Source organism: Scleropages formosus, chromosome 22 (assembly GCF_900964775.1).
Source record: "Scleropages formosus chromosome 22, fSclFor1.1, whole genome shotgun sequence".
Lineage (NCBI taxonomy): Eukaryota > Metazoa > Chordata > Actinopteri > Osteoglossiformes > Osteoglossidae > Scleropages > Scleropages formosus.
In genome coordinates this window covers 9449331-9474260 of record NC_041827.1, presented here as the reverse complement: position 1 = coordinate 9474260, position 24930 = coordinate 9449331, and the positions used below count along the sequence as shown (strand labels likewise).

Genomic DNA, 24930 nt, shown 5'->3' with positions numbered 1-24930 from the left:
TTTGTACCTTATAATCAAACTGTTAGTGATTTAAACAGGTTTTTGACTGGACATGAGTAAATATGTGGATTTATGCAGCAAACATATGTCAGCAATTACTGGAATTACATTGTATTACCACAAGTTTGTATGTCGTTGTAAACCTACACGACACGGCACACTTATTTATTTCATTATTTTACTTCGTATTATTTTCTTAGTGCGCTCTTAATTTCCGCATTCCGTGGCCGCAGGGCCGCGTCACGTGGGCAGGGCGTGGCGATGGCGCGTTACCTCCGCAGCGCGAACCAGGAAGTGACTCACAGGAACACTCATCGCACCAGTTGTTATTGTGCGAGGCCTACAGCCAGTTCCACCATTTGTTGTCATTATCTCTTGACGTTGCCACACACAAAAAAAAAATCAGGACGATGAACAACAAAGGTAGCGTGACGTCCAGTTTTATTCGTTCAAACGGTGTGTTTAACATCTTCGATTAGCCGTGTTTGTGAAATTATCTCGAGACGATGGTTTTCTGTAGCACAGTTACACGTACACTGAATGTCGCGGGTGCTGTTGCTCTCGTTGTGATGCACCTTGCCATAGTTAACTTGGTTAACGTTAAGTGACACGTCGTCTGTACACGTCATTTTCGCGGCTTTTCTTCCTTTTCGGGGTCCTCGCTAGCGAGAGATTCGGAGCACCGTCGTCAGTTATGATGCAGTCCGTACCGTAGGCTAGGGCGCTAACTTGTGTAACCGTGTCCTGGGTAAAATGGATGGTGTTCAGCTGTTACCTCGTTTACAACTTGGTGCGGTACTAACTTTATGATGACAGTGCTTTATAGTACGGAACGTACTGCTTGCTGCTGTGCGAGCGCGCGACCTACCTGCTGGGCTAACTGGCTAAAACCAGTATGAACAGCCAGCCGTTCTCGCGCTTAGATTAAATACCGAGGGAATACGCGGTAACTAACTTAGCTTATATACGGCTCTTGTCGACCTTTTTTTTTTTTTCAAAAAAAAAAAATAAAAAAAAATAAAAAACATTTTTATGACTCTGAACGACGCACGTTCGATTTGTTTAAATTCCATATCCCGGCGTCGTCGCTCGGTTCGGGTTAGTCGTGGGGGATCGTCTGATTCTCCTGAAATCAAGCGTAATTAGCGTAATGGACACACGTAAACACTGATTTTATAAATTATTTCCAACACGCCAGCTGTCGAGCTTCACGTACAGTTTCACTTTCCTCATGGATGGAAACTTTGCGTTAGACACATGCAGTTTGTGTATCACTAAAAACCAGTGGAGAGTGTGTAGCAGCATCCCGTCGTATCTGCATTTATTTAAGAGCAGGGAATCAACGATCGAAACATGGTCACCCGCACAAGTTTAAGACAGTCGTTTTTTTTTTTTTTAAAAGAAGGTTTTAAATAAAATTACCTCTCATTATTTATAGAATGACCTGAGTCCCTTGTGGTTTTTTTTTTTTTTTTTTGTGTGTGTGTGTGTGTGTGTCAGTTAGCAGCTGGTACACCAGGTGAACAGCAATGATGTACTTCGCTGCTTTGATAATATCTTACGTAACACAGTGTGTTTCTGTGTTTCAGCTCCTTACCCCCAGCAAAGCCCATACCCCCAGCAGACCACTGCACCCCTCTATCCCCCAGCTATGCAGGTGTCTCCTCAGGCACCCCCCTACTCTGATGCACCACCTTCTTATTCAGAGGTAACTAGAACAACTCAGTAAGAAAAATCTTTATAAATACTAACCCCAGATGTTGAGTTAATGCCAATTTTGGGTTCATTAGCCACCTCCTGCCTTGGCATCATAAGTGATTGTCGCGTGTGTTTCTTGTCGTTTATGTTGAAATTAATCATTTTTCGACATACCCCTTTGTCCGCACCATTCTCTTTCCCGAAATGAGATGATGTTCGTTTCTCCTCCCGTCTCTAGATTTACCAGCCCAGGTACATGCATCCTCCACAGGCCCCAGGTCAACTGCCCCAGATGTCCAGCTCCTACCCTGGTGCTCAGGTCTTCATGCCACTTCCACAGACCGTGCCTGTGGGCCCTGTGGGTCATGGTGTTCCCTTGGCTTACTATCCCATGGGACCCGTGTATCCTCCAGGCTCCACTGTGCTGGTGGAAGGAGCTTTCGATGCTGGCGCCCGCTTTGGTGCAGGTAGCACAGCCTCTATCCCTGTGAGTATTGCCCTTTTCATACAGTTTACTGGAGCATCCACACTGTGTCAAATGTTTTATGAACCGTTCAGTAGCAACACAATAGTCATGCATGCAGAGAAGCAAAAATATAGTTAATTAATAGCCCTTCTGTGGCTCTTTCACTATCCAGTTTTGCCTAATCCCACCAGACTACATGTATCTGTGTGGGTAGGGCAGTACACAAAGAATCTAATTGAATTAAATTTTTATAGAGTGGTTTCCTCACCAGGGTAACAGAGCACTCATATGTTTCAGTAGTAAACATTCTGTGTATCAAGTGTTTCTTCAAAAAAAAAAAAAAAACTACTATTATGGTGTCTATTTCCCCTCCTCCGCCCAGCCCCCTCCACCTGGTCACCTCCCCAATGCTGCACAGCTTGCAGCCATGCAAGGTGCCAATGTGGTGATGACACAGCGCAAGAGCAATTTCTTCATGGGGGGTTCAAGTGGAGGCTACACCATCTGGTAACATTTAAACTAAGTGGCCCTGCATCTTGGTATTTCTTCCCACTCTCCTGTCCGGGCTACCTGCCCCAACACAATACTGACATCACTTAACAGAATGTAATATTTTAGTGCCCTTGATCAAGGTACAGTAATTCACTGCAACAAAAGACAGGATGGTTGCATACTGCCCTCCCACTTCCTTGTTGGGAGCACAGATGACTTAACAGACTGGAAATTCTAGAATGCTATGCCCTTACTTGTTCAGAGGGAAAGAAAGCAATATGAAATCCATCAGAAAGGAAGCATACAATTTTTAGCGTCTCTGCTGTAGTATTTGGCCTGCCATTCCAGTCGTGCCCTTTCCTTGTGGAGCTGAAATTGCTTGAAAAGCCTTTGTCAATTGTATGAGATCAAAAAGTTTCTGAATTTTCGTGTATGTTTTGATATGTCATTAAACAGTGAATCATCAGTTGTCTTCCTCATACAATTGTTTTTATGATTACTGGGTTGGTGTGCTAAATTAAAAAAAAAAAAAAAAAAAACCCTCAGTGATTTACTGTACCTTTTTATAGGCAGTTTCTAAAGAATATTATTAGGTGCCTAGGTTTTGTGAGCACCTTTACTTAAAAACTATACAAACCAATATCCCAAAATGTACTGAAAGATTAGATGGGAGTTCTGACTTTAATGGCCATTGTGGAATGACTTTTTTTTTTTTTGTTTTTTTTTTTTTTGTCGGATACCCAGAAATACGTGGTTTGCCAAGTTTTGTTGTTTTATAGTAGGAAAATGTGTATAATCATTTAGAAAATGAACTATAATTATGTAAAATGAGTATAAAATTGATCTCATTGCCTTTAGGAAGGCTTTATACGTAATACACACTTATTGTCTTGGGGTATATGATCACATCTGTTGACCTATTGCTTATTGACCGCTTGTTGAATTTTTTTTTGGTCCTGCACCTAAAGGAGTACATTTTCACACATCAAGATTGTAGGCTAAATCTTTTATGAATTTATCTGTTTTGATGTATTACCAACAAATATGAATGGGTTTTAAAATAAAGTGCTGCCATTAGCACTCTAATTGTATTGATTAAAAATGATAACGTAATCAGATCCAAGTAGTAGTGATGCTGTCTCAGGTCTATAGCACCTGCAGAGCCTCTCCACAACTTGGGCTGTATATTTTTGCTGAGAGGCATATTAAAGCAGGCAACTGTATAACTGTATAATGATTAATTTAGCATGTTTTTGCACTTTTCTTTTATTCAAGGATTTTTTAATTAATATGCAATATTATTGTTATTGTGATTTGTTTTAAAGACTGCTTTGACATATTAATGAATGTGCACTGTTGAATAACTATTAAATAGTTTACATTTTACTTCTCTTGTACTGATGTTTTAAACTAGAAAATATGTGCAACACATATTTTCTATTATCAAACATATTCAGTTTTTCTCCAACTTGTTTATAGTTCTGTTAAGGAGTGTGGCATATTCTCCAGAATTTCTGCGAATGACTATACAAGTGAGTAATTTTTTTTATACCTCAACAGTATTGTATGTCTGAGCCATTAGGAGGTGAATAGTATCCTAAAAATATATTAACAATTTATAGAAGAATGTGGGTGAATAGTTTACCATGAGAAAGGAAGGTTTCTGACTAGTTGTTCATAGATGCATAGTTTTACTTCACTCCTGATTACTTCAGTTCTAACTTTCATTGGACAGCATTGCAGATACAAAACATTTTCATAAGGTTTACGAAGACCTACCTGATTTATAAAAGCAGGAAATCACCTTTTAAAAAGTAGATGACTTCTCTTCCTTCAACTGTAGTAATTCAGAAGGTGATATTTTTGAAAATATAACATTCTGCATTTTCTTAAAGTAGTAGCAAATTGTATGAGGATTCATTTGGGCAGACTAACTACTGGGTATCCGACATATATTAAGTGTTGAAAGTTTTGCCCCTAATTAATGAGAAATGATACACATCGATGAACTTCAAGAATATTCCACTGCTTTGCATTGTCCTTGGGTCCCACCAGTTTTTTTTAGTAATAGAAATTGAGAAATGCAGCGCATCATTTAAAACTGGGCATCGCTATACTCCTGCTTCTGACCTGACAAGGGCTGTTTGTCTCTTCTCAGCACTTGTGTGCTCCTGTATGAAAAATTAAAATAAATTTCCTCAAACACTTTTTTTTATGGAAAACATTATTCATAATGTAGTTGGTAGCAATTAGTTGAATGTTTTTAAATACATTTTGCAATAGCATTACATGGGGCATAGCTTTCAAACCATACAGGACTGAGCCTGAAATGCCAGAATTTGTGCGTGAAAAATCAGACCTTCCAAGCCATGCTGACTTCAAACATGCTTATTTCAGATAACCGTAATAAGTTTTAAATTCTCTTTTTTTTTTTTTTACTTTTATTCCTTTCTTAGTGCCATGTTTCAAACCACCAGTACAGTAAATATGGTTTTGACCCATCCATTTTTTTGTACAACTTACAGATGCTGGTCTGTCAGTATATGTGAGGTGAATGCCTATGTAAGAAAGCAATAGTTCAGGGATTGTCTGAAATTTTTATACATGGAGATATCTACATATACATACATATATAATGTATAAAAGGTGTTTGATTCTGGTGAACAGGTATTATCTAAGAGTGCTAAGAAAGACGAGTGTTTGCTGTCTGTTAAGACTGTTAACAAGCGGACAAGAACTCTGCATTGGAGCTGTGGTGCACTTACCTTTTTTATACTAAACTTTAAAAAATGATTAAAACTTAGAATAAAATAACTATTTTGTATATTTGAATTCAACTTTTGTTTTAACTCCATTTGTTGTGCATTTGTTATGCAAAGTTTTTTTTTTTTTTTTTTTTCCCATGTACAATCTACAAACGCGATAAATTCCAGGGCTCATACTGAAAACCCTGGGTTTCTCACATGTTTAAATAGACTTGTCAGTGCTGCTGTCATCATCACAGCACTTAGTAATGTGTCTCTGCGTGAACTTTTCACATACTTTTTTTTGTGTTATAGGCATTCTTTTGTACCTGCATGTCTGTGTCTTTTGGAACCAGTGTCTATTACATGCTCACCTTGTCAGTTTCACTTTAAAAATATAAAAAGCTTCAGATTGCAAAATAATTGGATGTCATTTTCACAAATATTATCAGAAGTATCTGTGGTGTGCTAATGATTAATGTACTGCTTTTGTGAATAGATTCGATTATGAATGCTGGAACAAAAGCTTGCATGCACAGCCACCTGCAGGAATAAGTTAAGTATTTTTGCCAGATTGGAGCAGATAGAAACTAATGTAATCTTTCACTTCCTCATGTTAAAAAAACTTTATAGTTAGCCAATTTTCAGACAAGCTTTTCCAGTTTAATTGCAAACTTCTGGTTTAAATTGTGTTTGTGAGGTGCGGAGTTTGTGTATTCACTGGGTACAATATGCACAACAGGGCATCATAATCATAAATGGGCCATTCTGGGATTTTATGTTCAGCCTTCACCTTAACTATTTCCAAAAGTTTCTGAAGGATTTATATTTTTAAATGTTCAGTTTCCCAGCTTCATTAAAATTTGTATTTTAATGTGTTTAGGGTAATCATAGATACCACTGGCATTTGCGAAGGCCATATTTTGACACTATAATCATACATTTTTGTTTATCACTTTTTAAAAATAAGTAGGAAATAGCTGTATGAGACCGACTTACCAGTTTGCCAAAAGTGAGGCCATGAGCCATTGATTCTTTTTATGAAAAATTTGCAGCATTACAAATGTCCCAAGTGACTTCTGCTTAGCACGCCACACGTCTACTACTGTAGAACTTAGTGCTGTAATAATCACCAGATCTGACACACAGCCAAAGATGAAAAGGAATATAAAACTTCCAAATAAATATTCAGTCATCTGTATTTCTTTTTAACTTTTTTCTTTTATATATTTTTTTCTTGCAAGCTAACATTTGGGGTCTTCCAGAGACAAGCTCATACAGTTCTGCACTGAGTTAAAATTCATTGTGTACACATTCATAGCTGACAAAAAACAAATTTACCCTTCTGGCTTCAACATTTCCATTGTTACCATCACCAAACTTACACTTCTCACCCACTTCTCACAGGTGTAATTTATATCACAATGATTTTGTCATGTATAATTTCACAGCAAAAATATATCACTGAAAAAGGAAACAATGCCTTGAAAACAAGGTGACCACAGAAGTTCATTTTAAAATACATAGTTCTATAAAAATCTGAGGCAGTTGTTCTGCATACTATATAATATTCTGTAGAGGACAGATAATTAAATTGGGAGATAAGAGCAGTCAAAATTTATCTTGAAAGTCTTCTATATCCTAAATTATCTTATTTCACATTTAATAAAATGTAGTCTTTACATACCCTGTCTGACACTGAATAGAGTGTTGGTACTGTTAAACTGTTTTGGATGAAAGATTTTAATTATTAATTATACATTATTCCAACAATAAACTTAGGGGGAAAATATAAAAAACATTTTTCTACCAGTGAAATCTTAATACATTTTCATTTGAAACCTTGCACTGGCTACACCTGGTGCATGCTGATTTGTGCTGTCATCCGAGCACTTAAGTTTAACACAAATCATATCATACCTTGACAGCGGCTCTTTATTAAGAGTGATTAGAGGCATGTTACAACTGATAAAAGGGTTTCAGTACCTTGTGCCCCAGAAAAGAACTACTGGTTAGAGATATTTTAAATCAAATGTCTTGCATGTAACTTGAACTGATATGAATTCTACATAAGTAGTTTATTACGGAGGGGAGCAGTGGCACAGTGGGTTGGACCAGGTCCTGCTCTCCGGTGGGTCTGGGGTTCAAGTCCTGCTCGGGGTGCCTTGTGACGGACTGGCATCCCGGCCTCCAGCCTTACCCCTTAAGTTGCTGGGTTAGGCTCCGGCTCCCCGTGACCCCGTATGGGACAAGTGGTTCAGAAAGTGTGTGTGTGTGTGTAGTTTATTACATCAACCAAACCATAATTTGGATGGTGGAATTAAACACTTTGTACAGGGTGGGAAAAGGGCACAAAAGTACACTTCCCCTTTACCTTCATGAATATGGAAAAGGTTTTTTTATGGGAAACACAAGTGAATTGAAACAGAGAGGAAGAAAGAAATCAGTAAGCTGCTCTCAAATTCAAAGACCATGGTGTCATCGTGGTTGTCATTACAGTCCCTGATGCTTTGTGCTTCACCTATCCCCACTCCTGTACTTGGTACAATGCACCCCCCCACAAGTTGTTACAAGTGCAAGAGCTTCAGAGCTATTCAGGTTCAATGCGCTTGATCAGGTTCTCCATGAAGATACCAGCCTGGTCCAGTTGATTGTGCTGAATCCACTGGCTCTCTTTCATTCCTTTCACGGTGCCTTCAGGCTGAATGTCAAGGGGGAATCCATGTTAATGTCATGCAAGCTATGTTATGTACATTTATACATGGGCATATTTAGTAGGTCTCAAGTTCTAATCTTGATGTTCTTTTTTCTCAAAATTGGACTGAATTAGAAAACTATAGCATTCTGATAACTGGTTCCTTATGTCTTATGAGTTCAGGCAACCACTCAGTCACTCTCAGTAACCGCTTCTCAAGGTCGTGGTGTTCCGAGGCCTATCCTGGAATCACTGGGAAGAAGGCTAGGGGGGTATACCCAAGATGGGATGCCAGTCGACCTTAGGGTAGCTACACACGTATTCACACACAGTCACACATGATGGGCAATTTATAGTGTCCAATTCACTTAAACTGCATGTCTTGGGACTTTGGATTGTTTCTTTTACACAGTTCTAGCACATAATTGAGGAGGGAACTTGTATTTCCTACATTATGACCACTAACCTTCTGCTCCAAGTCTGTGAACACTAGAATGACATCCCCCTCTGAGAATTGCAGCTCTCCACTTTTCTCAGTTGAATGACTTTTTAATGCCACCCCCTGAAATGAAGATACAGACAGACACATTAAATAGTCATTGCTATGATTCACACTACACTTTAGTAGCAGTATAGCAATGACTTTTGTACAGTTTTCTTTGGGGTAATTGCAGGTTGAAAATGTAAAAAATTTAAAGAATTCAGTGAGTACTTATTAAACAGGCCTTAGCTATGTGTATAAACAGGTATTTCTATAAATGTGAACTGCATTGAGAAATTTTGGTTTTATATAGAAAAACAATGGTGCTACAATTCTGTAACAAATTACTCCTTGTGACCAGTAACACTTTGCCTTTTTAAAAACTAAAGCATCAGATACACAAAGAGGACAAGCCTTGCTTTATTTTATGAGAATTTTATTTTGTCTTTAATTTATTAAAAATAAAAAAAAAAAAGATTACAAAACGTGGTTGTTTTTCCCCACTAATTGGAAGGTAACAGCATTCTATATAAGTGTTTTAATAGGATTATATTAATATGTTTGTCTTAAAACCATATTCACCTTGTAGAGAAATCCTGGAGGAAAGGCGATTTCAGGCTGGCCAGCATCTTTATCATCAGCATTCTGTGTGTCAGAGTCAGGATTGTCCAAAACATCTGTGGCTGCTTCTGTTACCTCTAGGTTCATTGGGCTGGACTGGATGAGCAAAGAGTCATTGCTGCTGGATACGGGTGGACAGTCCAGATTTGCTGATGGTTCTGACTCAGCCTGGGGTTCGCTTGTATGTGGAACACTGCTGCTTGAAGCTTTTAGAACGTCTGGCTCAGGAGTCGGGCTCTTTTCAGAGTTCTGGATTTCAGCATTTTTATCCAATGTTCCAGCAGTTGAGGACTGGTCCTGGACACACTGTTGTGGCTGATCTGTGTTCAGTTTAGATACTTCTTTATTTCCCTCCTCCTCCTCCTCCTCCTCCTCCTCCTCCTCCTCCTCCTCAGGTTTTACTTCTTCTTGGCCTTCCTCATTCATTTCAACTTCATGCTCTTCGGATCTGAGGTCTCCATTACTCTGACCAATCAGTTCAGAATCTTCTGATTCTTCAGACACCATATCAGTGGGTGAATTCTGAGTGACATCTGTAGCATCAGGGGCTTGCTCTTGAACCCCAGGGGTACTTTGGACTGCCTCTTCCTCCTGGTGCTCAAGAGGACTGGCATCATCAGACTGCTTCTCATCTTGAACAAGACCATGGTTAGCATTGTGATCCACTGGGAAGGCGGTGTTACACGGGATGGGTGCAGAAATCATAAGGGATCGTCTCTTTTTAGAAGTCCTGCCAAGCATCAAAAAGACAGCTATAAACACGTGGTTATGCTGGAAAAATTGATGTTTGATTTGTATGACTAAGGAATTCTAGAATGTTTGGACAACCTTTTGGAAGCAGGTTTCGGATACATGACCATACATACCTGTGACACATTGTACCCTTTTGACCTTGAACCCTAACTATGTACGTATGTGGACATTATTTGCAATCCCTGAGTGTACCTTCTCTACCTATATGTTTTTGTGACCCTGTGTTTTTCATAAAGAAAAAAGAAAAAGAAAAAAAAAAAAACATGATTTTAGCCTGATGGCAAATCTTGGTAGATAACTATAAATATAAAATTCATAAAATCATTCCAAATTTTCTGCAAAATATTGTTAATATGCAGACCAAAAACACACAGAAAGAAGGCAAAATGTTAAAATTTGAGTGAAAACAACTCACGTGTGCAGCCCCTTAATGATGAAAGCCTTATCTGAATGCTGAGTCTCTAATTTCTTCATCACACTGTAAAGTTGGTTGTTGAGCTGTAATTATAAAATGTAAATTACAATTAAAGACAACAGGAAAAAGTCATACTTTGCATTTATCACAGGTGTGAGCACAAAATAAAACAAAATGAGAATAACTAAAATTGTAAGGGTGAGAAGCAGGTACTATATGCATGGTTTTATAACTAAAAAGATGCATTACATATCATTGCCTGCCTGTCAGAAACATCTTAATATTGGAATATTACAGTACTACCCTTCAATTCATAGGTTGCTGAATGCACACAGTATAACCGTTTCCTAGTTTTCAGATATAAATAACACGTATGTTGAAATATGCCTAACCTTACCGTACTCATTTCTTTGTAGAACACATCACGCAAGTTGGAGATGTTCTGGAAGACGGTTACATAGCATCCAATTCGGCTTCAGAGAAAGGAATACATAAGATTTGTTGCAATAACTTGTTCTCACTTGCAGTACAATGTTGATATAAGGAAACAATACCAAATGAGCCTTAAATTTAATACAAGGTTAACATCCGAAATATCAAATAAATATACAGTAAAATAACAAAAAGCACAGTTGTTAACAAGTAATTGGTATTTGTCTTTTAAGAGAACCTTAATTTACCTTTATATGTATTTATTTAGCTGATGCTTTTCTCCAAAGCAACTTACAAAGTTTTAATCATCTTTACAGGTGGATAATATTACTTGGAGCAAGTATTTATGTAATTATAGTAAGTTCTTTGGTCAAGGGTACTACAACAGGAGATGGGATTCAAACCTTCAACCTCCCAGCTCAGAGACAGCAGCACAAACCACTGTATCTGCAGCCCCAGATTTTTTGAGAGGCTTTTTAAATGCTTAAAATTACCTAAAAGAGACAGGTGAATTTCACAAAGTTAAGACATGAGCAAGTTAGACACATGGATAGACTGCTCTGCAGTCACACCTTTGAAAGAGAACAGGCAACTCCTCTCTCAGTTCTGTGTTGATGTCCTCAAACACGCTCTGGGCTTTGTTAAACTCTTCCTCAGCCTAAACAGAGAAAGTAGAAAGATCAGTGAAAACATGTAAAACACAAACGTATGTTTCAGGCTGGACCATGTGGAGTTTTATTTCCTCTTTAAAGAAAAGAAAATAAACTTCCCGCATCATTCTGCTGAATCTGTATTCGTGAAACAGAACAAAGGGTTCTCTATAAATTAACTGCTGGCAAGACCCTGTACCAGCAATAACATCAGTAAAACCAAGAGTAAAGCCAAGGAACCAAGGTTCTCAGACAAAATGCAGTAAGAATGAGAATTAAGATGGCCAAAGTTTCAAGGCTCCTGATGTTCAATTATATCTCCCAAAACATAAGACAGAAACTATTGAGGCCTACATAAACAACCTCACCTTGGTTATTTTGGCTTCATCTTTCTTTTTGGCACTTTGCAAAGCCTCAAGGTGATGGCGTGCAGAATCATAGTCCACCAGCTTCCTGTTACGTTTAGCCACTCTCTCCTGGAGGGAGTATAGAGAACTTGGTGAAAATAACATACTAACATTGGGGAGAAAATTCATAAAAATAAACGCTAATCCAGAACAACAACTTTTCTTGCGATATTATTCAGATTGTGGGGTCAAAGACTCAAAACTGACCTTGACTTCAGGGAACTGACTTGTATAACTCTCCATAGTCCGCAAAGTTTGGTCTGCCAACTTCTCCTCGTAATCATTCCACAAAAGGTCTTCACTCTTTCATCACAAAAAATTGAGCAAGAAACTTTTTAAATGTACATCCTTGACTGTCTACATAACAGCAATAGTAGTACATTTCCTAACATTCCCAGGTCCCATTAACACAGACACTCAATATTTCACACTTGAAACTGTATTTTAAAAAAAAAAAAAAAAAAAGGCTACATAAACTAGGTTTTCACAAATAAGGTATGCACACAATCATTTTCAGTTAACTAAGGTATGCACAAACCGAAGCACAGAACGGTTACATAAATCCAGATTTGCAGCATCAGCAAAAACGCAAAGTAAACCGTACTGAATATAAATACACTTTGGTTAAAAAACATGGTAACATCACGGCAAATCTACATATGTATGACTTCCCTCAAGAGTTGCATTTAAAAAATTTGGATAAACTTACAAAATCAATTACCCATTTTTAAATGCAGTACCACTTTAATTTCTGTGTAGACATTTGTCTGCTTGAACTTTTTCCATTATATTTTAATACTACAAACTCACATCCACAATGACTGCCAGGTCTTCTCCACCATTCCAGTCAGACTCATAGACATCCTTCAGTGTTTGAGACAAACGTTTCGAGGTCTCATGCATCACTGGGGAATAAGACAGGCAAAGAATGAGTAAGCCGCATAAAAAGAAAGCAGTCCCAAGTGGAACAGTGAAGGGGCTCTTCCAAAAATCCATGACCAAGGCTGAAGTCTGAATGCTACAATCTGAGTGACCAATGAGCAATCTTTATAATCTGGACAATCTGGAAGAACCTAATTAGTATTTTTCTCCTGAAAAAGGAAGTATCTCCTTTTCTGAATAGCACATAAGCTGCAGACTGGCAGCAGTGAGAAAAGTGCTGCCCTGTTTCTGCTAGATCAACTGCAAAGTTCTGTAAAGCTTGAGAATACACTGAGCTGAGGAAAAGTCAATGAGGGATAGCACTCTCTGCGTATGAAATATACGGCTAGGCATATTGAAGCACTGATGCCCTCAGAGTCAACTATACTACTGAAAACAAAGTCTTGCAATCAGTGTTCCTATTCTATGAAGAGGAGTAACCCATTCTTCTAGGAAGTTATTTTGGGCAGTCTTGCACATTGTTTAAATGTACCAACACTTTACCAAATAGGTCATATTAAAGGTTGTTTCCTATGCCATGTTTTGTCATGCCAACAGAAAGTTATGATGTGTAACAGTGAAGTTCATTTTTATTCCCAAAAACAGAGAAGATTTAAAACAGACCACATGATGCCAATAATTCTAGACATTTACAGAAAAATTAGTCATGACATAGTTTTTACCAAGTAGTTTTACTTTGCTTTTTACATTGTTTTGTGACAGTAACTAATTCAAATTTCTGAATAGACATAAATGATTTCACATATATATATATATTTTAGTGAAGTTCAATAGACAGAGGGAAATTAAGGTAAAGAAAATGTACCTTTCACAGCATTGTAGTATGCTTTAATGTCTTTAGATAGCCTGTTCCCATCACTCTGAAAGCAGAGAGCATGTCTTTAGAAATTCATTTCCCTTTATGTCTCAATATATTATTGTCTCTTTAAAAAACTCAATGTCCTATGGCCTCATACAAATCTACCTCAAGAAAACTAAAATAAAGTTAATGACAACAGTATATAATATGGAATAAAGATTCAGTTTCAATAAATGTTTTTGTTTTTACTCATATTACACACAGCCTTCCTGTCTCCTTCAGTTATTTTAAACAGTGGATCTTAAATCTGTCCTTGGTAGGCTACTGGATTTGAGTCAACAGTGTTCTAGATATTAATTAATTAATTACTTTGGCTCAGGTGAATAAGCCTCTCCCACTTCCAAGGTTGTTGGCATCTTAAATACTTCACAAAAACTTTCACAACTGCAGAACCACATAAGAAACACCTGAGACCTGGGTTTGTCCTTGCTGTAGTGAAAGGAAAATAAAGCAATTTTCTTTTAAATAACCTTATGTTACCCAAGTAAAATGACAATATTGTAATTTCAAGCAACAACACTTCTAACACCACACCACTGTCCAAAACCACTCATCCCAAGCAGGGTCACGGCAAGCCGGAGACTAACCCAGCAACACAGGGCGCAGGGCCAGAGGGAGAGGGAACACACTCAGGAAGGGACGCCACTCCATCACTAGGCATCCCAAGCAGGACTTGAACCCCAGACCCGCCAGAGAGCAGGACCCAGCCAAGCCCACTTCCCCACCATGCCACCATACCCCCTTATGGCTCAAGATTTCTGTTCTCAAAATCTCTTAAAATGCTGAATAATCTATAGTTTAATGGACGATAATCCCTGTAAAATGATGTCGCATTGCAATAAAAATTAAATAAAATGTATATGAAAAATATTCCAAAAAGACTTAAAATACTGCAGTGAAGAACACAAATGTGATTAGGGTGGAGGCACTTCCTGTGACAGTATATGAAATCTTTGAAAAAAATTACCACCACCTCCTCGGCCTTTGCAGAAATGCCTGTGATAGCATCTGGTATAAAACTTCAGTAACAAGCTATCCTCCATATGTTACAGAATAAAGTTTAAACATACTTCAGATAGTAATACCAGATTTCTCAAATATCTTTCATACCAAAAACTGGTAAACACAAGCAGAGCAGGCTGTTTATTTATATTTAAAGAATATAAGTAACTGCAGAAATTTAATGTAAGAACACAAAGACTGATGGATGGGAAATAAATGTAGCAGTTACTTTAAAATGCCAACAGGATCAGCACTCACCTGTTCCGTAGTTCCCTGAAATCCCCCAGTTTTCTATTTGTCTTTGTCTTTTAATCATTTTAAAATGCTATTGGGATTCAAATTAAATATTTTATTTAAATATTTGCAACAACCCTTTAAAAAAAACTTAAAGATGATAATCATATGACTTTTGACAGAGTGGCTGCAGTAGTAAAGACACTGTAAAATGGGAGGCGTTGTTCTGCAAAGATACCTGTTGTTTGTTGAGATTCTGAGAGCACTGCTCAAACTGTTCATCTTTGGTCTCCATAGTCTTACCCAGCTTCTGCAAGACCTGTATTGAGGCAAGAAATCTAGATAAGGAACGCACATATGTTCTCTCATGAAAAAGAAATCGCAGGAACACTGAGAGCTGAGGACCCTTAATACTGTTATTATAATACATGGCATGGTGGCACAGCGAGTAGCGCTGCTGTCTCACAGCACCTGGGTGGTGTGAGAGAACGTGGGTTTGATCCCTACTCAGTCTGTGTGGAGCTTGCATGTTCTCCCTGTCTCTGCGTGGGTTTCCTCAGGGTGCTCCGGTTTCCTCCCACAATCCAAAGACATGCTGTTCGTGTTCCCCCATAGTGTGCGAGTGTCACGGAGTGAGTGTGTTTCACTAATGTATGGATGAGTAACCCCTTGTAAGTAGTGTATCTAGCAATGTAGTCACCTTCGTGAATAAGGTGTGTGGGCTAGTAACACTACACAGTAAGTCGCTTTGGACAAAAGTGTCTCTTAAGTGAATAAATGTAAATGTACGCTGGGATTTGAAGTTCTGCTAACGAACAAATTCATACAGCAAGATTGAGCACTTTGAGGTGCCAAAAATCCAGTCTCCTATCTGTGAGCATCCACCTGCTCTGTCTGATGGTGTTTCTTTTTAGACCAACACACAGAAACATTCAACACCCTACCACAGACATAACCAAAAGCCACTGAAAGACATGTGAGAGGAAGTTCACTACTGGCAGGAAGTAACGAGTCTCTGGGCTGTTGTTGCACACTATTATGCATCTATGTCTACAACTGCCAAAGAACTAAACGGTTCAAAAAGGGCAGAATTACAGCTGCCTGTTGGCTCTGAAATTTAAGCAATTTTCTGTAACCACTGACTGAAAGTGACAATGGAAAAGTATCATGGAAAAGTTAATGAGAGAAATGATGTGAAACATTACTGGTACAGAATAAATCATACATTTATACTTCTGATCCCAAGTTGAGCAGAGGGCTTTGCTCTGTGCCTCTGTAGTTCTGTATCTCATGTGAAACACCACACATATTAGAACTAGAATAGTATTGGAGAGTTGATTTTAGCTGGAAATACAGAAAGGCAGACAAAAATTTTCACTGATATGGTTTGTTTAAAGGATTATACTTGAAAGCATATTACTAGTTTCCTCAGTTTACACCCACAGATGGCCACCAGAAAAGCTGCTGAAAAATAGTGATATTAGATACTGAGTGCAAGAGATTCACCATTGCGCAACCAACCATGAAAGAACTATCCACCTTTATATCCGTGTGCATTGCACTGCTTTCACTGATCACACATGTTTTTAATTATGAGTTCTATCAATGCCACATATACACCAGTACTGGTGAAGGATCTGAGAAGAAAACGGCAACACATGTAAATTCAAATGACAATCTGTGATATTCTGGGGGTATTAATTCTGGCATCTATAAAGTACCTGATTTAAATAAATTGTGAATTCCTTCTAAACTGACAGGTGAGACACTACAATTGCTCAAGGAAGACCCTTCATGCTTCAAGTCACAATGTAGCTTTTATCAGGAAACTTAAAATTCTGACGGACCCCGTTCCAAGCCAGTGACTTACCTTTTCTTGGGCCCGACTGAACTGCTTCTGGACCCGTTTGGCAAAGATTCCAGCGGCACCACCGCCACCGGCACTTGACTTGTTTTCTGCCATCTCTCTTCGGCCTCTTTCCCTCGCTGACTCTCGCAGTTTCCTCTTGCAAATCGCAGCGGTGCCTTTTACAGCTTCCTTCTGGAGGAGGGTGTGTTACAGTGCAAAGGAAACAACATACAGCAAGCTTTAGCAGTCACCCCCTTTACCCCTCCCACACACACACACACACACACACACACACACACACACACACAGAGAGAGAGAGAGAGAGCCCCTTTCGGATACCTGTTGCTGGTCAGCGACAGTTTTGTGTCAATTCAATTGTTCGGGCAGGAACCACACAGTAAGTGCACCTGACATAAAGAATTCAACTGTACAAATCGTCCAAGCTACAGCCTGTAGTTGTGTTATCTTCAGTGAAAGGTGACAAACACACATGGGATGTGGGAAACTCGATATTTGCAGCAAGTCATGTCACCCCATGTCCCAACAAGCAGGAACAAGGACGGAACATACCTGGACTGTTAGACACGGGCTTAGTTAGCGGCGGGAAATAGCACAATCATCAAATTAATACCTGTGTCACAGGCTATGACATTTGCAAATGGAAATTATGAGGGGAAAACCATCCGTTTAAAACGTGTTAACACTAAGTTCCATCTCGCTCGATACATTTTTTTTTACTAATACATACAATATTATCAGCGCTGCTGAGTTACAAGTAACTAAAAGTCAACACTAACACGAAAGTAATTTACTAAGTCGGTTGAGGGGGGAAAAAAAAAAAGGAACTGTGCATTTCGCGAGGCGGGAACAAAAACGAGCAAGTTTTGAGAAAACCCGTCGCTCTTATAAACGGCTGCAAAGGAAAGAAAGCGCTTTAAATAATTTTGTTTTAGAGCAGAAAGATGTGACAAGGAGAGCAGCGCAGCACTTTTCACGGCCGAGGCGCGAGCTGAGCTGAGCTGAGCTGAACTTGGACTAGGCGGGCGCCTCCCTCGCGCACACTGACTGACGCGCCGCCTCTTCCCGGCAACTAGCGCACAGGTGCCACCACCGCTTTCGCAACACGGGCGCGTTTTCATTCTTTATATGTAGCCAAACTGTATTTCCCTTGTTTGTCCGGGAATAGGCAAACTGTCTCTGTCACTTACCGCACAAGCAGAGTTATTGTAACATGCAAGTGCACGAGCTGGTCAAACAGATCTGTCGCAGCGCAAACAGAATGACGCCCTCGGGCCGCTGACACACGCGGCGCCGCGTCTCGTGACGCGACTCCGTGAACAATAATCGAATCTTCTACCTTCAGAAAGTTCAGCACACGAAGAAAACAACGAAATATCTTGTCATGTATCTGCTTGAGACATGAATGAATGGGCAATGTTTCAGGCCACAGTTGTATGGCCCAATGCCAATGGAGTAGCCTAGTACAGTACAAACAGAACTTTTTCCCATTTTCATCAACCGATTGTCCATTTGAGGGCTGCACAATCAGTTGATGAAAATGGGGAAAAGTTCTGGAGGTGGTCTGGATCCTATAGCATGGTAACACCCTGGATCGGACACCACTCCACCACAGTGCGGTCGCATATGCTCATTACCTAACATCTTCACACAAGGGCCATAAGCATTACAAACAAAGTCACCTGAAGTGAAGTGCATATCTTTGGACCTGAATTTTCCAGATGAAAAATTTTCAAACTTCATATTACGTGAAGCGCAACATTGAGTCTGTAGTGTGGCTGCAATGCTTTTAAACTTCAAATGTGAAAGCAAAGGCTAATTAGCTCTTTAGTTCCTACATGTATTCATTCCACTGATGCTTTTCTACAAAGCAACTTACACTCTTAAGCTGCTTATACAGCTCAGTCATTTCACTACAGTAATGGAGGCTAAGCGCCTTGCTAAAGGGTACTACGGAATTGTGTCCTGTTAAAGGTGCACTCTGCCGCATACCGTACGTTTCCAGGATAAGCTGCACTGGACAAACAGTTATTGATAATGGATGTATGGAACCAATTTTGAGCCAGAAATGTGGTGGAGTTTGACGTTTGTAGACTTCACAATTCTCTGTGTTTATTATCTCACCCATATTAGAACAAATATTCATCACAGTCACTCAAAACATGGTACAAGTAATAAGCCCAGTTTGGTTATTTTAGGCATTGTGCATATGAAACATGAGCTAGGATTACAGCTACTTAGAGTCAAACCCAGTAAACAGTGGATAGAAGGTGTATACCCTGTATAGGATGTAACTCCATTGAAGATCAATAGCTCATATACATCCACTTACTAACTCCAAATTTCTGGAGTGAACTGGAGCACCTCAAGATGGCCTACACCCAGGCTTTATGAGAAGGGGGCAACCACCTTTGGCCAGAGCCTCGCCTCACACAGGGCCTCACCTTAACCAAGGATGCATTATAGTATAGAGTACAAACAGTTGAGCCACTAAAACTAAAGAAAATTATAATGTCATGAATTATACAAATTTTAAAAATTACATGCCATTTTTTTCATTACAACATTTTTTACTTGTCTTCCCAAACAATGAGGGGGCCGTACAATGTGAAATAGCCTAGGCCTCATTTGAGTTCTTTGGGGGGGCTGCTTACATGAATATAAGAAAAGCATGATATCTTTGCACTGATATAACTGCAGTTGGAGTTGGACCGGCAGGAGCTCTGATGTAACAGTAGAGTCCACTGAGCTCCTGAGCACCATGCTGCCCTAATTGTGATATACTATAAATGTTCTAGATTTTTGCAAGTAAATCCTTTGAGAGTATCATAGCATAATCTTATTTTTGTAATTTTTAAAATAGCACATCACCACCGCACAGAATCATTATTCCCTCAGTAAGAATGCTGACTGCGGTAATCTATACAGGGTAAGTGGTAGGGTGCTTATTAAAGACATAGCGCTATAACCTCCTAAATGCTGGTTCAAGACTGTCACTACAGTAGTCATCTTGAGCAAGTTCTTAATTTATTACATGATTTAATTATGATCTCTTAAGTTCATGTACTGTGTAAATGTTCATGCTTTATAACTTTGAGGTCATAACTGTTGAATAATGAATAAACTTTCACACAACTACGTGTGTAAGGTAAATGTTTAATAAAAAAACATTAGGAATGTGATTAGGAATTGTCCATTATTTGGATAATCTGTTATGCAGCTACTCATATTTAGTTTTATTGCAGGTTTATCTCTTACTCACACTCTCTTGCATTTGTATCTAGTGACTATTTTTGTATATTGGGTACTTTATATTTTTAAATATTTTTTGTCCCTTGTTCACATACTCTATCTTCTCACCTGTCTTGTCACTGTCATTCTGTCTGTGCTGTGGTAGTTCCTGTCACCAAGACAAATTCCTTGTATGTGTGAACATACTTGGCAATAAAGCTCGTTCTGATTCTGATTCTGATCTTCTGATATGATGTACATTGGTTCATATAGTGGAAAGTAACAAACTACATGTGTTTTAGTTCGCTTTGCTTTTGTGGGCTAGCTGATAGTGTAGTGGTTAGCACTTGATGCCTTTGGACTCAATAGTTGCAGGTTTGAATCTCACCTCTAGCTGAAGTACCCTTGAGTAATGTACTTAACCTAAATTGCTCCCATAAAAAAAATTACACAGCTGTATTGATGGGTAAATAATTATAAGTTGCTTTGGAGGAAAGTGTAGCCAAACAAAAAAATGTATATGATTTAAAATCACATGTCTGCATCTAAGTCTCTCTTTCTGCTAATGTAATGCACACATTGTACTTTCTGTGAGATGTATGTCGCTTTGGAGAAAAGTGTCTGCTAAATGAATAAATGTAAAATACATTTCTGGCAGAACTACCCTGAAAATATATGTGTTCCATGGAATATAGTTCCTCCAGTCATATCAAACTCACTGAAACACATCATTACACACACACACTGTCTGAACCGCTTGTCCCATACGGGGTCGCGGGGAGCCAGAGCCTAATCCGGCAACACAGGGCGTAAGGCTGGAGGGGGAGGGGACACACCCAGGACAGGACTCCAGTCTGTCGCAAGGCACCCCAAGCGGGACTCAAACCCCAGACTCACCAGAGAGCAGGACCCAGTCCAACCCACTGCACCACCGTGCCCCCCTACATATCGTTACACTCATTGTTATTTTTTACACTGTCCATAACAATTTACTAGGTACAGATAAGTTATCTGCTTGTGCAACACCTACCCCTCTTATATCAAGTAAAAATTTATCCACGCACTGACTGACTGACTCTGTGAATACTGAATTGCCTACCTCACCTCCCTGTTTTGTATTTTAACTCGTATTCTATTAATAAATTGAAAATTGATGGCTAGCATTTTTTTCTACCAAAGAGTAAACTGTAAAACTCTACATGACTTTTACTCATCTGCTATCAATAACTTTATCATTGTGGTAAAATCTTAATGCAGCTCAACCAAAAAGAAAAAAAACTAGAATTTTACTGGGGATTTGGGAGATGGCTGTAATAAAATTGACTACCATCTTATGATATCATGGGTTAATTGCTTGCCAGTCATTGCATGGATGCTAATGCTTTCCGAATATGATTTATAGGTAGAAACTAATAGCTCTGATAGACAAAGAGCTCTTTTAATGTAGCAACCAATTTGTAGTTGTTCAACTGCAATATATTCTAAATGTATGTGCTATGCAGAGGGACAGTGGCGAAGTGAATAACGTTGCTACCTCACAGCGCCTGGGCTGTTCAGGTATAGGTTCAAATCCAGCTCAGTCTGTGTGGAGTTTGCATGTTCTACAAATGTTTGAGCAAGTTTCTTCACATGGTCCAAAGACATGGAGTTCCAGAAAAGTAGCAAAGCTAAATTACCAATAGCGTGTGAGTGTGTGTTGACCCCTAAGTCTCGTGTGCAGTGATTCTGGGGTAGGCTCTGGACTGTCATGACCCTGAGCAGGAGAAGTGGTTTGTGAAAGAACCTCAACTGACATATGTGTAATGCCTTAAGACATTGCAAAGAAAATAGAACTGTGGGTAAAAGGTAATAAACAAATACATCAATTTTCAACACTCAGAAAAAAATGATTGTATTTGCAATGAATCTTGGGTCATATATTAATATTCGCATACACTATATTGTAAAAATCCATTAAAAATTAATTGTATTTCTGCATACAAGCTCAATAGAGGCACATGAAATGATCAAGTCAGCACTGATGTGGTAACATCAGTTGAAAACATTGATAAGCTGTGGTTTTCTTAACTTTTTGTCTACAGTTACATTAATATGGTTTATTTATGCTTTATGTGAAAAATAAGGGAAAAAAAATCCAAGCAAAACTGTTTCACAGGGGAGTAATGTCTAAAAATCCCATGATTTTATGATGATCCTGTAGTTAATTGCTTGACAATAAAAGTTAAAAAGTTGATTAATTCTGCCTGTATTGAGATAGCAAAGAAAAGTTATTACTGTTTTACTTTCATTGCCCTTCACATTATTACTTTTAGTCTTATTTCACTGGGGAAAATTACGAAGCAGCGAAAAACGTAAACAAACTGCGACGGACCCGGAAACAAGTAAACCGGCATGAGCGATGACATGTTATGTAAGCGTCCATTTGTCTACGTCACCGAGTAGTGGAATGCAGTGGAACAGCGTGGAATCTGTATTTTATTGTAGCGGCGGTTGGAGTCTAGTCATAATTGGTTAGTATATAAACAGGAAAATTAACAGCGGTTTGCATTAAACTTTCGTTGTATATTCGTGCATGAAACATAAAAATAAGGGAATATTGTGTGGCGCTTACTAATTCAATTGTTCTGCCTTGCTTCGTTAACTCTGCGAGGTATGTATCTATAACTGAACCAAGTCTTTGCCTATGTCATGATGATGTCTCGTTTGTCATTCTGATACAGACACAACTCAGTCAGTTCTTTCATTAGTATTTTCAGCAGAAATAATGTTTTATCACATGTGGAAAGACTCACTCAGTCATTCAGAAATGTCTAATCGGGACACTCGGTCAGGCAAATTGGTTTTTTCTTCCCACTTCTTTATATTTTGTATTTCAGTGCCTAGTGAAGATGAGAAACTACATGAACGTACTGTATTTCTGTGTGTTCCTTTTTCTGTATTCACATGCTGGCCATGGCGCCAGACAAGGACAAGACATAAAATGTGGAGGTAAGATTTAATGCACTGATTGACTGTGAAGAGCTTTTTTCCCTGTTTTTTCACCATTGTTGTATTTTAACAATAATCTTGCTTTACCTGTTCTAACTCTCCACCTTGTGTTTAGCATGCAGAGCACTGGTGGATGAGATGGAATGGGCAATTTCCCAAGTGGACCCCAAGAAAATGATACAGACTGGGTCCTTCAGGATCAACCCAGATGGCAGCCAGTCCATCAGAGAGGTCAGAGGACAAATGCCTAATGATGGAAAACAGACCTTTAAATATGTTATCAATTTATTTTTGCTTTCGGTTAATACTCTGTATTGGAGCTGTAAATAATTTTATATGTATCGTCTTGCTCATTAGGTTCCCTTAGCCCGATCAGAAGGTCATCTCCTTGAATTGCTGGAGGATGTGTGTGACAAAATGAAGGATTATGGGGAACGCACTGACCCCACGACAAATCGTAAGACTTATACAAGGGTCACATCAAGAGATGGCAAATCTATGGACCTTTCTGAAACAACATTTGACTCCAGAGTTACCTCAGGCCTCAAATATGCAGTAAGACCAAAACCATTGTAATATTGCATGTGTTTTCCTGAATTGAGCCAGTCTGTTTTAAGTAATTTTATGTATCTACATGGAGCCATGTTTTGTAAATTAAAAAGAGTGTATGCCTCTCTGTCTAAACCAGTGTGAAACAATCGTGGAACACCATGAGGATGAACTCATCGAGTTCTTCTCCCATGAAACGAACAATGTCAAAGACAAACTTTGCAGCAAACGGACTGGTAAATTCAAAATACGGTTACCTAGACATGCATTTTAATTTTTCTTAGATAAGTCCTTAAGTAATTTTATTCACTTTCTTTCAGTATGACAAGCAAGTAGCTAGCCTGGTCTCTTGGTGTAACTAAAATACACTGTACTGGATTTGGCCTTACAGGCAGTCTGAAGTTGTATATGTCAACACTGCTTCCTTATTGCTGTTTCTGGTATGTTCTCTTAATCTTGCTTTTTGTATCTTTTCAGATTTATGTGACTACGCTCTCAGCATGCCACATGATGAGCTCTGACAGGGACTCAAAGACTCCATGTGTCATCTCGCAACTATCTTCACTCTCTAGGGAATCACTGAGAAAAAAATTTGGCATTGTTACCAGCTACATATTATCATTTAACCCTTTTAGCACAGATCATTTCAATGATCCAGTACTGTAGGTACCGTAATAAATTTAAACAAGCCCTACTTGTTTCTCTTTCTAAATCTGATCTGAATGTCTCAATGTTCAAAATATGTTCAGCAGTTTATAGCAATCAGTCATTTCATTCATAGCTGAAAATGGATAAACTATAGAATTTTTTTCCTTCTAGTAAAAGTATTATACAGGGGACATCGGAAACGCTTCCCTGAAGTAATATTGTAGACAACATTGTATACATAATGTGATATAGTTCTCGTATACCAGTGCAGACCTTCTTAATAATGTACACATTTTAATGTTATTTATCTCCGATCCGGGTAAAAGTGCTTTGTCCATTGATTGCTGAATATGTCTCACCCAGTGGTCACACAAATGCTGTATTTAATTTCACTTATTTGTGGTTGCAATATTTTGTTTAAGGTTCCCTGTAGAGCAGTTTTGTTTACCTTCCTTTCCAGTTTTTTTCTGTGTATACATTTAGAAGTGGTTTAACATTGTCATTTGGTAAACATTTTTCATTTGATGGAAACACGTTTGTATAATAAATGAGGCCTCTTTTTATGAAACTGAAAAAAATCTGTCTGTAATAAATGTTGTCTGCAAAATGTTGTGTGACAGCAGATTGTGTAGCGATTCAGGGTGGAAGGTTGTGAGCAAAGGATTGGCTGTTTTGATATTACTATAAGCAAATAATTTAAATTTTACAAGGAATGTAAGCCTTTTCAGGAAATAAGCAGTGGCTAAAGCATATCTG

General features: G+C 38.7%; 3 protein-coding genes across 4 annotated transcripts; 2 read left to right on the top strand and 1 right to left on the bottom strand.

The window, feature by feature from the left end:
* Window positions 1–285: 285 nt before the first annotated feature.
* On the top strand, window positions 286–4042 carry dazap2 (DAZ associated protein 2). The gene is made up of 4 exons (XM_018726035.2): window positions 286–423; window positions 1590–1708; window positions 1937–2185; window positions 2547–4042. Exons 1-4 carry the CDS (start codon window positions 411–413, stop codon window positions 2673–2675), a joined length of 510 nt encoding a protein of 169 aa, XP_018581551.1. The 5' UTR covers window positions 286–410; the 3' UTR covers window positions 2676–4042.
* Window positions 4043–7682: 3640 nt separating this feature from the next.
* Window positions 7683–17762, bottom strand: bin2b (bridging integrator 2b). Its single transcript, XM_018725303.2, has 13 exons — window positions 17080–17762; window positions 16762–16932; window positions 15130–15210; window positions 13602–13656; window positions 12665–12759; window positions 12062–12157; window positions 11816–11923; window positions 11370–11455; window positions 10763–10838; window positions 10366–10448; window positions 9159–9927; window positions 8562–8657; window positions 7683–8101 (listed from the first exon to the last, which is right to left on the bottom strand). Exons 2-13 carry the CDS (start codon window positions 16852–16854, stop codon window positions 7991–7993), a joined length of 1749 nt encoding a protein of 582 aa, XP_018580819.2. The 5' UTR covers window positions 16855–16932; window positions 17080–17762; the 3' UTR covers window positions 7683–7990.
* Window positions 17763–22396: 4634 nt separating this feature from the next.
* Window positions 22397–24730, top strand: cnpy2 (canopy FGF signaling regulator 2). 2 transcript variants are annotated; one of them, XM_018725496.2, is made up of 6 exons: window positions 22397–22639; window positions 22866–22977; window positions 23093–23208; window positions 23335–23532; window positions 23666–23762; window positions 24004–24730. In XM_018725496.2, exons 2-6 carry the CDS (start codon window positions 22878–22880, stop codon window positions 24045–24047), a joined length of 555 nt encoding a protein of 184 aa, XP_018581012.1. In that variant the 5' UTR covers window positions 22397–22639; window positions 22866–22877; the 3' UTR covers window positions 24048–24730. The 2 variants fall into 2 exon arrangements, with proteins under 2 accessions (XP_018581012.1, XP_018581013.1); XM_018725497.2 differs by having other exon boundaries at window positions 22402–22499.
* Window positions 24731–24930: the final 200 nt, after the last annotated feature.

Coding starts and splice junctions, on each gene's coding strand:
- dazap2 (XM_018726035.2), top strand. Junction 1,709..1,936: donor CACCACCTTCTTATTCAGAG/GTAACTAGAACA, acceptor TCCCGTCTCTAG/ATTTACCAGCCCAGGTACAT. Junction 2,186..2,546: donor GTAGCACAGCCTCTATCCCT/GTGAGTATTGCC, acceptor TCCTCCGCCCAG/CCCCCTCCACCTGGTCACCT.
- bin2b (XM_018725303.2), bottom strand. CDS start 16,854: ATGGCAGAAAACAAGTCAAGTGCCGGTGGCGGTGGTGCCGCTGGAATC. Junction 8,658..9,158: donor CTCCAGGATTTCTCTACAAG/GTGAATATGGTT, acceptor TCTTCATTTCAG/GGGGTGGCATTAAAAAGTCA. Junction 8,102..8,561: donor TCACAGACTTGGAGCAGAAG/GTTAGTGGTCAT, acceptor CTTGACATTCAG/CCTGAAGGCACCGTGAAAGG.
- cnpy2 (XM_018725496.2), top strand. CDS start 22,878: ATGAGAAACTACATGAACGTACTGTATTTCTGTGTGTTCCTTTTTCTG. Junction 22,978..23,092: donor ACAAGACATAAAATGTGGAG/GTAAGATTTAAT, acceptor CCTTGTGTTTAG/CATGCAGAGCACTGGTGGAT. Junction 23,209..23,334: donor GCAGCCAGTCCATCAGAGAG/GTCAGAGGACAA, acceptor CTTGCTCATTAG/GTTCCCTTAGCCCGATCAGA.